The sequence below is a fragment of the Podarcis pityusensis genome (assembly GCF_964106645.2).
Source record: "Podarcis pityusensis genome assembly, chromosome: 2".
Classification (NCBI taxonomy): domain Eukaryota; kingdom Metazoa; phylum Chordata; class Lepidosauria; order Squamata; family Lacertidae; genus Podarcis; species Podarcis pityusensis.
The window spans coordinates 30,139,389-30,152,960 of record NC_138029.1 but is presented as its reverse complement, the minus strand read 5'-3'; the positions used below and the strand labels follow the sequence as shown (position 1 = coordinate 30,152,960).

General features: G+C 43.1%; 1 protein-coding gene across 3 annotated transcripts in view; it reads left to right on the top strand.

Moving 5' to 3' along the window:
* LOC308470357 (E3 ubiquitin-protein ligase RNF213-like) overlaps nucleotides 1–13,572 on the top strand; it is a 92,525-nt gene that overhangs the window by 76,778 nt on the left and 2,175 nt on the right. For all 3 annotated transcript variants that reach the window (XM_080993511.1, XM_080993510.1, XM_080993509.1), the window contains 13 exons: nucleotides 258–352; nucleotides 1,224–1,383; nucleotides 2,367–2,547; nucleotides 4,269–4,360; nucleotides 5,345–5,593; nucleotides 7,121–7,250; nucleotides 8,037–8,120; nucleotides 9,724–9,904; nucleotides 10,036–10,237; nucleotides 10,366–10,443; nucleotides 11,162–11,359; nucleotides 13,069–13,158; nucleotides 13,259–13,437. In XM_080993511.1, coding sequence (XP_080849637.1) covers nucleotides 258–352; nucleotides 1,224–1,383; nucleotides 2,367–2,547; nucleotides 4,269–4,360; nucleotides 5,345–5,593; nucleotides 7,121–7,250; nucleotides 8,037–8,120; nucleotides 9,724–9,904; nucleotides 10,036–10,237; nucleotides 10,366–10,443; nucleotides 11,162–11,359; nucleotides 13,069–13,158; nucleotides 13,259–13,437 — 1,919 coding nt within the window. The remainder of the gene's footprint in view (nucleotides 1–257; nucleotides 353–1,223; nucleotides 1,384–2,366; nucleotides 2,548–4,268; nucleotides 4,361–5,344; nucleotides 5,594–7,120; nucleotides 7,251–8,036; nucleotides 8,121–9,723; nucleotides 9,905–10,035; nucleotides 10,238–10,365; nucleotides 10,444–11,161; nucleotides 11,360–13,068; nucleotides 13,159–13,258; nucleotides 13,438–13,572) is intronic.

Sequence of the window (13,572 nt, the reverse complement as noted above, 5' to 3'; positions counted from 1 at the left end):
TAGCACTTCATTCTCCTTCAACATTCTGTCATGTTTTCAAGGAGTGCCTTGTAAAGCAAACTAAATCAGAACTTTGCTATGTGTGTGGCTTTTGTTTGTTTGTTTGTTTGTTTGTGTGTTTGTTTAGTTTAGTTTAGTTTAGTTTAGTTTTGCAATTGCTTAACATTTTGAAAAATAGTTGAACCTTAGCCTAAGCTTTACCAAGCAGAATTACTTCAGTTTTCTGCTTCTAATATTCCATCCCTCTCTCCTTTCAGTGTGGCCGTCCCATGCAGCGTGGTTTGTGTGTTGATTGTGGTGTTGTAATAGGAGGCGACAACCACAGAGCAGTGGCAGGCTTTCAAGAAGCACGGTATGTTTTAATGTTAGGTTTTTGGAATGTGGAGTGGCATTTTTTTAGAGTGTTCCCTAAAGATTGGGAGGTGGGATATTTGCAGCTATTTAAGGTGAATTTATTCTAGAACAGGGCTCTGCCCCATCAAGTTATAACAACTTTAGAGGTAGAAAAAACTAATTTACCTTCCTAGAATACTGCAGTGATTTCCAGTTCACCTATTTCAATGGCCATGTTCAGAAGAACAACCAAGGCTTCAAAACCTTCTATTTAGGAAGTTGTGGCTGTCCCCTTCCCTATCCTTTCCCCTCTTCCTATCATGTTCCACTTTTGACCCAAAGACCCGGGCTTGTATTGAGCTAGCACTCCCTATTTTATGTCCAAAGTGGAGAACTGTGGCTTCCGCTGCTCACAGTTATCTGAGAGTAATTCTCAGTTGGACTTACTTCTGAGTAGGCATGTATAGAACAGGCATTAACAAACAAGAAAGAAGCCAGGATCGTACTATGGCTTTCCTAATTTCTTAACTTTGAGCGACCACCCCTCATTTTTATTTATTTATTTATTAGAAGTATTTCTACATCTCTTTATATAAGGCATGTCAAGGCAATTTACAGGATAAACAGTTCACTAAAAATACAACAACGGCATTAAAAACAAATAATTAAAGCAGTGTATACAAGTCAAGGGGGTATTTTAAGTGGAAACATATATAACAGCAAATAATGGTATTTTAATATTTTATATACCACGTATGTAATATGTTTGTATCTCTTGTTTTAGCGTGATGATAATTACTGTCTGGATGTCTGGGAATCAGAATTTTTAAGCGCGCAAAAGTACTGTTTTGTAGCAAGTGTGCACATACTGTATATATTATTCTGTACAGGAATATTCAAGACAGGTCACAAACCGGCCATGTGCTTGGACAACCTGAAAAAAGAGAGGCTAAGGTTGCATCTGAGAGGGCGATGTCTCCAGCTGTCCTGATTCTGATTCGCTTGCTCACTCATTTGTCGCTGCTTTTGGGAGCCACAAAAGATCGCCAGGTATTTTCAAATAAAACTAGGAACCACACAATTCTGTCTGAAAAGCATTGCTGCGTGGAAACTAAAGAAAGCATATCTGAAACGGAGCTCAATTTTTAAAAAAAGGTTTACTCTCAGTATCATGTGAAGGAGATGATTGGATGCCAGCAGGACTGGCCTGGGATGTGTTTCCACTTGAGGCAAAGTGCCCCACTGGGGTTTTTTTTAAGTATTTTTTTTTTAAAAAATGTGGTTGTTAACGATTCATGCAGAAATGCATTTGTTACATTTCAGTAATACATGGAGGGAAAGTAAGACTGTTAACAAGCTTCATATATGGATAAATGTTTCCTAGAAACTGAAAAGGTACAGTAGTACATCAGTGTACAAACTTAATCCATTCCAGAAGTCCATTCTTAAACCGAGGCGCACTTTCCCTAATAAGGCCTCCTGCCGCCGGTACCCTTCCACCGTTCGGCTTCTGTTCTTAGACTGAGGTAAAGTTTGCAAACCAGAACACTACTTCCGGTTTTGCGGAGTTTGTAAATCAAATAGTTCGTAAACAGGGCTGTTCTTAAACCGAGGTACCACTGTACTCGGTTTCTCATACTATAGTGGACACTTGTGGTAGATAGTTCATTACAATAGACCTCTGGCTTCCTCAGGGATGAAATAATTTATCACAGTTGTCCAGCAATTTGGCATCAGGTGGCATTGACATCACACAGATGCCTTCACTATACACTTTCCAGCACCTCCTAAAAACAATTTTGTTTAGACAAGCCTTCTTTTTGTTTAGACAAACCCCGGAAACGTATTGCTGGTTTTTAATTTTTAGAAATGTTTTGATTGTTTTTACTAATAATCTTCCTGTTTTTGAGATTTTTCACTAATCAAGCAGCATATAAATTTTATGAAATAAATAAATGACTGACTGTTAGTCTGCATGCCTTGCAATAGAACTGCATATTGATCGCTCTGAACCTTGCATTTTGTTCTTGAAGTCCCTGCTACAGATCATAAAACCACCAGTTGAGGATCCAGTGAGCTTTCTCATGGATCATATTCTTAAGGACTTGGAGCAACTGATGAATACTCTTGGGAAGTGTGCTGATGAAACCACCAACGTTGTCCATCTCATTCTTTGTAGCTTTCTCAAGGAGCCTCACCAACAGACAGGCCAATGTAAGGAGAGCAGCTTGCAAAATGTGGTTGCTTACATTTCTAGTAAAGCAGACATAAATTCACAGCATTGACTGTGACGTTATATTTCAGAGTTGATTGAGGCAGCCATGGCAGAGTTCTCAAGAAGAGCTGTATTGTACCTATTTCTAAAAATAAGTAACTTTTTTCTTGTGAGTGGCATGTCTGCTCTTAACCTGATTTCATAGTCTCATTGCTTTTATTATTTAAGTCTCCACTTTTCAAAATAGTCCTATTTGCATTACTGGTGGTTCTGGCCAAGTTCTTTTATTGGGCTTTGCATTATTGACTCATAGTACTGATAAAGTGAAGAATGCACACAGAGTATCTTGTTTTTAGAATATACACTGTAGTGCAGTCTTCATTTATATTCAAGAATGCTGCCCACATTGAATGCTGCCCCCTTTTGTAACTTAGTGTGAGTCACTTAATGTCTATACACAGAATAGTCCTGTGCATCACCATGCAACATATATAGAAGCTAAACCAAATTGACACATTCTGATGTTTTAGAGCTGTTACACCCTTAATGCTATGGTTCTCACATAATACTAAGCCATGGTTGGGGAACTTCCTTGGCTTCACAGTCCAGATACTTATCAGGCCTAACCTCACCAGCCAAATTTGGCAGGTGGACACCGGTCAATAATCCGATGCCACAAATGTCACGATGAAATCAGGTGATTTGGCACTTTGAAGTCCCAAATTTGAGACTTCAAAGCTGTGTGCAGGGTGGTTGGCAAACTTGCCAAGACTCCTGCACAGTACTTTAAAGCTCCTGAGACTGGCTGTCTGGTTCATCAGCTGATGGGTTGTATAGCCAAAGCTTGCTTTTTGAAGACATCAGTTCTTCATGTGAATTCTCCTGTGAGAAACACTCATGCACTGCTGATCCAACAGGCTTTGGTTCTCCCACTCATCAGTGAATAGGCAATGTGCCTTCCTTTGCCAATGTGCAATTGGGAGCATACTTTAAGTTTCCATATTCTGCACTGGCAGCTGGGTCTCTATGTGTCCCACACCTGAAAGCACATATGATGCCAGATGTAGGGCAGGTGGGTGTGGTTTGGAGGAAATTGCCTTATGGGCCAAGTTTGGCCCCCAGCTTAGTGTCATGTGTGAACTCTGTTCAGCAGCTAAACCATGGTTTGTTTACTAGCAACAAACAATGATCTGAAGCCATGGTTTGTTGTTGACTTACAAGTCTTGATTTGTTAAACATGGCTTAGCATTATGTTAGAGCCTGGCACCCTCCCTCAATCATGGTTTGTTTGACCATCCCATTCCAGGAACTCACCAAGCTACTAGGGCATAAAGCAGGAACAACAGGAAAACAAACTTTGGCAGAATAAACTATGGTTTGTTTGTTCATCTGTGGGGCAACTCTTTGTTACATCATGGTTTGTTAAACGAACGATAGCCTTAGTATTTTGTGCAAACCAGGCTAGACAATGGGAGGATGTGTAGCTTATGTGGTAGTCAGGGGAAGGAACCAGGTTTTTTCCTTTTAGAGGCTAATACAGGCAGAAGAAACTGGGAATTGCTATCAATAATCTCCAGCCCTTTAACAAAAGCAGGGACAGAGAACTATTAATTGTTACTGCTACTGCCACTTTCCATAGCTGACCCATGCCAAATTGAACTGCATGCAAGGAAGCAGAGATAATAAGAAGGTGTTACATGCAATAAATGTCCTTTTGCAGGGCCAGTGCGTTTTGATGGTCAACTCTCCAAAAAAGAGCAAAGAAACAACTGGGAGGGAATTGTTGCACGCATCATTCTTCCTGAACTGGAGGTAACATAAAACACACTCAAAAACTTGTATTTTCTGACAGTACACAGACTAGCCCTGTGTATATTTCATTAGCAGCCGATACAACATACATTATTATCCTGATTACAGTGGAACATTGTGCATGTATTTGTACCTGTTTGTGCAGGGATGTGTATGCAGGTAGGTCTGTCACTTCTGCAGGGCTGACAGAGTATCTGTTGAGCAGGGGAGGGAAAGCACAAGAATGAGAAATCTTTCTCTACTGCTGATTTAGCAACAGATAAGGCCACCTGTCAGCAGCAGGAAGTAGTGGGGTTTCTAGCAGATGCTACGTTGACCTCCCCATTCTATTTGTGGTGCAGAAGAGAAAGTAAGCACGAGAATCCTATTTTTGAAATCTAACGTGCCCAGTAATTCCTTCCAAGGCTAGTGGATAAAGTAATGGTGTGCACTCAGGGAAGACATTGGCAAGGGCAGGTTTAGCCCCATCCATTCTTAGTGTCCGACATGAGGACCAGATCTTGTCCAGATTACTGCATAAAATTGTTTGGGAGTTCCTAGGGACTGAGGAAGTTGTCCTCTGCAAAGCTTCACTCTGGGTTCAGTTTCTTGCTGTGATGCTACTTCAGGATTCTAGAAGCTAGTTTTTTATTTATATTGATAGGAGTACATTTGAAAGAACAATTACTAATTAGAAAAATGAAAGACTTCTCTTTCAGAAGTAACTCTCCTTGATACCCCACACCTGCAATTTTCATAATAGCTCTAAGGAAGTGAGCATTTCACCTTTTGAGAGCTAAGGTGTTCAGAACCCTCAGATGAACTAACAGATTCAATTATTCAAGATGCAGTTAGAATCACACCAATTCCTAGATCAGCATTAAACCCCACTTCCCAGCCCTGCCTTAAAGTGTGTGTGTGTGTGTGTGTGTGTGTGTGTGTGTGTGTTGAAAGAGGCTGCATCTTAATGGTTATAACCCTCACTCCCTCATTTCCCCCATGCAGGTTCTGGATAAAACACTTCTGGAGTTGAATCGACGAATCAGTGAAGATGAGAGAATCTCTTCGAACCCAGTAGTGAAAGTTGTATATGGGGACCCTGCAGCCTTCCTGTTCACACTGACCAACAGCCCTGTACACTGTTCCAGGATGTGGAGCTGCAAGAAGAGGATCTCCATTGAGTACCTGGGGCACGTTGTCCAGCAGAAAGGTGGCAAGGACACACTGCCCATCTTATGGAAGTTTCTGCAAAAGGTGAGCATGCCCAGATTTTTGCCTGGCCCTAATACGGGAATACATGAGTCAGAAACTGCCATGCAAGGGACCCAAGTGTATGCTGCTCTTCATAATTAATAAAGGGGAAACCCCAATATATGCCCTTCATCTTCCTTTCTCTTTTCCTTCGTTTTATGAATGTTATGACTTTGTTCTTATGAGCAGAAGTCTCCTGTCAGCTACTTGTCAAAAGCTGAAGTACATCAGTAAGCATCAAACCAGGCAGGTGCTTTGAAATATTAAAATCACAGTCATAGCATAAGGTAACTTTGTGCTGGTATCTGTGAGGTAATGACTATCAGAGACCCAAATCTACTTTACCATCCAAAGGTATTGAGTGCTGTCAGAACTGGATTAAGGGAACTATTATGCACGTTAGCTGAGATTGAGGGGAACGTAAGGACAAGGGGCAGATTCTACTGTTAGAAGTTTTATCTTGATCCAACACCTAGCTGTTTAACCCTTTTCTGCACCTGGATACCACTTGCCTTACCATCTGTGGGGTGGGGGGATAAACTGGGTCACAGTATCTTTTCTTCCTTTGGATGGATGAACACTTGGGGGTTCCCAGCTTTCATTGCAGGGTGGGGGGAAATGGACACAAAATTACACCCCACCCCGATGTACAACCAGTTTTAGCATCTACTTGCCTCTGGCAAAGCAGTAGAAGTGCTTAGACTTAGGCTTCACCAAGAAGCTGAAGAAAAGTTTCGTGACCACTTTTAGTACTCATTTATAGCAAAAGGAGATGTGTTAGAATGATGTTCAGTTTATTTTGTGTTAAAAATATTGTGTGAAGTCTTATGTAATGAGAGGAGCTTTGCACAGAGCAAGGTCTACTTGCACCAAGCAGATCTCTGCCCAGAATGACTTAAAAGTAAATGCTTCATTTATACCCTTTCCTGGTGGAAATATTACTAGAATTGAGAATATATTTTTTGCAGCTGAAGAAAAATAAGGGGCAAAGTGAAGTAGGCAAAAAGCCAGAGGGGATGCATAAAATTGTGTAAAGCTGAAACCAGGAGAGAGATTGTGCAGGGGTCCTGCTTATTTCTAATTCTGGTAACCCCTTACTCAATTTGCTTTACAATGAAGTTATACCTGTGGGAAACCATGTTCTACGGACTTGCTAGATATGAAGAGTTCTGTGCGTATGTTAATTTCTGCTTATTTACAACCACCAGTGCTGATTCTTCTACATGGGAGTGGCTCACCCGGTGAGGCAGAGCTACAGTTGCTTCCTGGAAGCAGCATCACTGTGAGGTGACAGCAATGGGGTGGGGGACTGTGCAGCAGCAGCACCAGCAGAGGCAATGTGGTGCTCTCACTAGTGCACCTACACGGGCCCAACCTCACCGCAATTTCGCTCCTGGCTCTCCTGGTAAGTGGCAGTGATACCACTGTCTGGGCCAGGTGAAGCAATTGCCTCCTAAGGGGAAAGCCACTCATGCTTCTGTAGTCTTTCAACTCCTCTTATCTCATTAGCACTACTCTGCTTCATTTTAGGAAGCTGAATTGAGATTGGTAAAGTTTTTGCCAGAAATTCTGGCCCTGCAGAAATACTTGGTGAAAAGGTTCCAGAACGTGTCAGAGCTGGAATACCGAAAGATTGAAGATTTTCTCAACATTTCCGCAGGTAGACTCTTCCATATTAAGTTAGCAGAGCATTAAGGCGTGTGGTTAACACCAAGCTTCACATTTATATAAGTCATCCCTGTTTTGTGACCTTGCACAGAGCAAAAAAGAGGAGAAAGTCGAGTGACTTCCTGGTTAAAATGGTCACCTCATTGTGGCAATGCATCCTTCAGGAAAACACAGCCATTGTTTTTGTAGACATAATGGACACGATCCAACTAAAATTAAGCATTTTGAAGTCCCTCTGATTTCAGTGGAAACATTAGGGCCATGCTTAAATTTCTGCCATTGAAATCATTGGGGTCCAGAAGTGTTTAACACAACCTGGATCATGATCCATTTTAGCAGTGGGAAGCTAGCATTTGACCAGGAGATAGAACTTGCTTATATTTGTAGCAGTATTTCATCACAATTAATTTGGGGATTCAGTGCAACAACGTACAATGGTGGACACTAGCTTAGATGGCTTTGAACGATGGCATTCATAGAGGATAGGTCTACCTGAAAATTAGGCATCTTAGTGACACGGGGTTGCCTGAAACCAAAAACTAGATATAAACATCGGAAAGGGTGTTGACTTTGTGCCATGCCTGGGGCTTCACAGAAACATGTGGCTGGCAGCTATGGGTACTGGTTTAGGCAGACCTTTGGTCTGCTTCAGCTAGGCTGCTCTTGCATTCTAACTTCCTGAACCAAAACTTACTTGGGCAATAACTCCCTTAGAAAGACATGCAGAACTTTGCAATCTTGCATATGTCACATGCTGTTTGTTTCTTGCATTCTCCAGAAGGCAAGAGGTGCCTTATGACAAACAGAGTGAAGATATTTCTGACTGTTTGGAACAAACTGAGATCTTCCTTGGAAACCAGTGGTGAGTGGCAAGTTTACACCATTACTCTAGAAAAATAGTAAGATTGCGAGGTCACCTGGTGCCATCTAATGGTAACTTGGGTCTTTAATGCTGGAAGAAACACTCTCTAGTCTCCTGAAAAGAGTCTAAAAAGGTTGTTCCACTTAGCAGTCTCTCCTTTTACAGTACTCCCCCACCCACCCTTAACATAGGACAGGGTGAACTAGTAGAACATAACATAGGACATTTGAGTTTAGAGCAAAGGACTGTGCAGTTTATTACAAGAATGGGTTGGATTGGCAACTTTGAGATTATATTTAAGTGGCAATAGATAGGAGGGACCCAGTGTTATGTGAGAACTAAAAAGAGAGGTACCAAGCTGAAGGCATTACCTATTCCAGAACAATAGAAGGGAAAGAGGGATGGATCCTGTTTCTCTGGCCTTTGGACGCAGGGGTGGTAGCAATCATTGGGTCTATCCATTATGAGTGCTTGGAAGTCAGACACCCTGGATTTATATTAACAGCTGCTTTGTCATCAACCCAGGAAGATGGAAGTAATAGGCAATTGAGGGCAGGTTGATCCCTTCTAGATCTCCTTGAACTCCTTATGGCTTGGAGCTAGTCTTAATGGTGATGGGTGGTTTATGTATTTTGTGCCTCTCTTGGAGACCTAAATATGCAATATATAAAAACAATGGATATGGAACTAAGGGAGGGAACACTGGGGGAAGGAGGTGGAGGTCAAGCTAACTAGGAGTGGAGTGACTTAGACTGATCTGAACCAAAAGGATCGGCTTGGGCAGCTCAGGATTGTACACGGAAGGCTTAGTGGAATCTCTAATAGGCTTGATCATCTAATGGAGAAGTTTTCTTTGATCAAAGGGAGAGGAAACTGCATTTAAGTTGCAAATTTCCCCACCATAGCTGGCAAGTTCAAAAAGTGTGTGTGTGGAGAGAGAGAGCTTGAGAAATACTCATGTAATTCTGGGTGGAGATTCTGATCCTTCATTAATGCTAATCAATGCTGATGGCTGACTCTGATGTCTTTACCAGTTGGTTTCCCAGCACTTCAGGCATGAAACATCTTCAGTCAGGGCTCTGTAATGGCCATATTAGTGGACACCCCTTGAATGGCATTTTCATTTTATGGAGTGTGCATTTCTCTTTGCTTAACTGTTTGGAGTCATTCCTTGTGAACATGCTGAAGGTGATCTTTGCCCTGCTTTCCAACAGGTTTGCTTAGTTCACCACTTTCTAAGACAGAACAAGAATGTGGGAGTCGAGGTGCTGAGGCATACTTAAAATGAGCCAGCGTGGTGTAGTGGTTAAGAGTGGTGGACTCATAATCTGGAGAACCGGGTTTGCGTCTCCGCTCCTCCACATGCAGCTGCTGGGTGACCTTGGGCTAGTCATACTTCTCTGAAGTCTCTCAGCCTCACTTACCTCAGAGTGTTTTTTGTGGGGGATGAAGGGAAAGGAGATTGTTGACTGCTTTGAGACTCCTTAAGGGGAGTGAAAGGCAGGATATCAAGTCCAAACTCCTCTTCTTCTATCTTCTTGGTAATGAACAAGAGATAATTAGAAACCTGGTCACTCACTAATGTTTTCTGGTCCAAATGCAGGTGAAATTAAACTCCCCAAAGATTATTGTGCTTCTGACCTCACTCTGAATAGTGACTTTGAGATCCTTCTGCCTCGCCGACATGGTCTAGGCCTCTGTTCCACTGCCTTGGCCAGTTATCTCATTGGCCTACACAATGACTTTGTCTACACCGTAGAAAAATATACAACAGATGCCGAAAGGTATGCCTGCGTGTGTATGTGCTAGAATCCCCACTACTTCCTGCAGGGTGACCAATAGCCTTATCTGGTGCCAAATTAGCAGTAGAGCAAGATTTCTCATTCCCTTGTGTTCTCCCTCCCCATCTCAACAGATACTCAGTCAGCCCTGCTGAGGTGACGGATCTACATGTGATCACTTACGAGGTGGGGAGGGACTTGATCCCACTGATCCTGTCCAACTGCCAATACAGCGTGGAGAAAGGAGGAGAAGCCCTCCAGGAACTGGAACTGGAAAAAATTGAGCAGCAAATTACTAGCAGATTCCTACAGGGAAAGCCTTTAATCACATTGACAGTATGTATCATAGAAGCTTAATGCTGCCACATAGCTTTCCTGGTGCCTTGTGAGATCCATTTTTCAGGTTAGAGAGCATTATTGCAAAGGCCTGCTCACTGGCATATTTTTTCTCTCTTTCTCACTAGGGCATACCCACTCTGGTATACAGGCATGACCAGAATTATGAGCATCTCTTCAATGATATCAGAACCAAGCTGAGCCAGGTGAGCTTCAGAGATGGGAGAGAAAGAATACAAAAAGTGGCTGATTGCATTTCAGTAAAGTTTTGTTATAATTAGGATTAGCTTCTTGCTGCACAGTGCCTGATTCTGTGCTTGCTTGGTTTTTGTTGGCATCCTTCTGTCTCGAGAGATAATGGAGTGCATTGCAGGGGTGAAGTTAAAACACTGGAGAATCACAGCGCCTGCTGTGGCTGTAAAGACCAGTAACTTGTAACTGCATTGTTTTTGCTGTGTTAGTAGCACTGAAGTGACCCTCTCCAGGTACAAGCCTAGGTAGTGTGTATGGAGGTCAAACAACTCTGTGTATTGCCCAGAGGACAAGACCCCACTCTTGGCCTCGCTGATGTGGTTCATTGGGCACCAGATTGGCTGCTGGTATTGTCGGAAGGAGGGTGGATAAGATGCCATCCAACCATCTTAAGGACTCCACTGTGGATTTGTGTAGGGTTTACTCCTTAGCCTCCCAAGATGTCCCACAAGGCAGCAAGTACATTGGTAGCCCTTTGGAATTCATTGGGACACTTCCTTGTAGGTGTGTGCCCAGTTTGCTGTCCAAGTCAGGGCCTGGCAAACAGCTTCTATAACGTGGAAGAATCATTGCAGAGAAAAGGAGTGGACTATATAGAGACTGACTGCAGTGTTTGCAACAATCTGTGCTGAATGATGGGCGTTGACTGGCTTTCATTCCCTTGAATTACAGAGCTCTCTGCCAAATTCCACAATTGGCATGATCAGTGGGGAGCTGCTATCCTACAGTGACATCTGTGAAGCTCTGTCTGTCACCGAAATAACCTTAGGATTCCTAGCTGTGGCTGGAGGAGACCCAGATATGACTTTGTCTAAGTATGTTGAAAATATCCTGCAAATGGGCCATCAGATAAGTGACCACGTGATGAAGGTGAGTGCAGGGGAAAAGAGGAAAGTAGACTAGGCTGAACGCGATGACTGTCTTACATGCCCCAAGCTAAAGGAGGTGCTCTCTCCACCCATTTTTTCCCAGAGGTCCAAGTTCCATTCACCTTTGGCCTTCCTTTTGACCTTTTGAGATGGAATGGGGGACCATCCCCACAATTATACTGACCATTGGAGAAAGCACAATACAACTGTTGTCTTCCAGCTTATGATTTAAGTCCCTTTATTTTGGCTGTTTCTGACTTTTAAAAAGAACATCTTTTTGCTATTGCAAGTTTTCAGTCAAACCGTTTTTTGCAAGAACCTAAAACTACCACACAGCCTAATGATTTATCCACACACCACGCTTTCCAGGCATGGTTCTCGCATTAAAGCTCCACCTGCTCTGAATTGCAGCAGAATTGCCATTAGTTGCGCTTCAGCTTTAAAGAGCAGGTTTTCATGGGGGAAAGCTCCGGGGTGAGAAAGAGAGCATTCAGATACAGAGCTTTAAAGCTCAGGCCTGTGCCTGGAAAGCACAGGGCAAAAAGTAAGTCCTAGCACCCTAGTGGTCCAAGACATTCTGCTGCTTCAAGGGGTGTTGAAATGTCACAGAAGGGGATGCTGGTTTCTGTTTAACTTGATACAGATAAAAGTCAGTTATGTATACACAAGAGCTGAATAACAATAAACTCTTGGGCACTTTAGGATGAGTTTCAATGAAAACAGAAACTTAAAGCTATTTTTAAAGAAAAAAGATGTTGCTGGTTGCAAATTTATTGTCTCTAGAGAATATACGTGTAACAGAATGTATATATTCATTTCATTTATTTTATTTCTTTGCTGCTTTTCACTCACACGAGTGATGAAGCGGCTTACATAGATAAATAATAACATAGAACATCACAATTGCAACATAAACCATGCAAAATAATTAGCAAATTGTCAGTAAAATAATTACAAATCATCAGTAAAACAACCACCTTCTACTAAACATTATTAATGAAAAACAACTTTAAAAATATACCGTATTTTTCACCGTATAGGACGCACCGGCCCATAGGACGCACCTAGTTTTTTGGGGGGGAAATCAAGGTAAAAAATTTTATTTCCCCCCCAGGTTTGCGCAGCCATCCCCAAGCTAGAAGAGGGAGGCGGAGCGCTCTGTCTCCCTCTTCTGCCTTCAGGGACAGCCTCTCTAGCCTCCTTGGGGCAGCGGCTTGCCCCGCTGTCCCCCGAGCTTGTGGGGCTGGCGATGGGGAGAAGCAAGCTTGCTTCTCCCCCCCCCCGCCGCCAGCCTCCAGACCAGGTCCGGGAATAGCGGGGTGGCGGCGCTGCGCCTCCCCGCTGTCCCCCCAGCTTGTGGGCTGCAGGCTGCTGCCCACAAGACTTGCGAGCCCGCGGGACCTCCCGCCGGGCTTGCAAGGCTTGCGGATAGCTTCCTGAAGCCTGGAGAGCGAGAGGGGTCGGTGCGCACCGACCCCTCTCGCTCTCCAGGCTTCAGCGAAAGCCTGCATTTGCCCCATAGGACGCACACACATTTCCCCTTCATTTTTGGAGGGGAAAAAGTGCGTCCTATAGGGCAAAAAATACGGTATTTGCATTTCTTCTAAAGGAATGTTTAGCTATGTCCACCTCATCTTCATAGCTGTTGTATACCTAGTTCTGAATTATAGTAAACTTAAAAACGGTCAAACATTTGTTTGTTTCTTACAGGTGCTGAGCCGATGTCACCTAAAGCACATTATTGCACTGTGGCAGCTCCTTTCAAGCCATAAATCTGAACAGCTGCTGCATCTGAAAAAGGTAGGAATCTGAAAGGGGTGGGGAGGATGAGATAACTTGATGTTCTGTGCTCTTGTTCTCCCTTCTTCCCCTAACGATGCTGTTGTGTGTTTCTTCCCAGGATCCCTTCGCAGAGGTCAGCGAATCCTATAAAGAGGAGCTCACTCCAGAGAACACAAAACTCCTCAATGCCTTCCTTATGCAGGCTGGGCTGGATTCCTTCCTCCAAGAGTTGCACGAAATGATCATCCTGAAGCTGAAACATCCCAAAGCTCAGGAGGTGTTCGATCCCAAGTGGAGGTAAGAGCCTGTCAAGCCCAAACTTTGCATATTTTCTTCATCACCTGGATGTAACTCTTTTTGTGCTCGTGAACAGTGCCATGTACTGCAGAATAGCTGATTATACTTTATGCTCACTCTCTTTCTCTCTTTCCC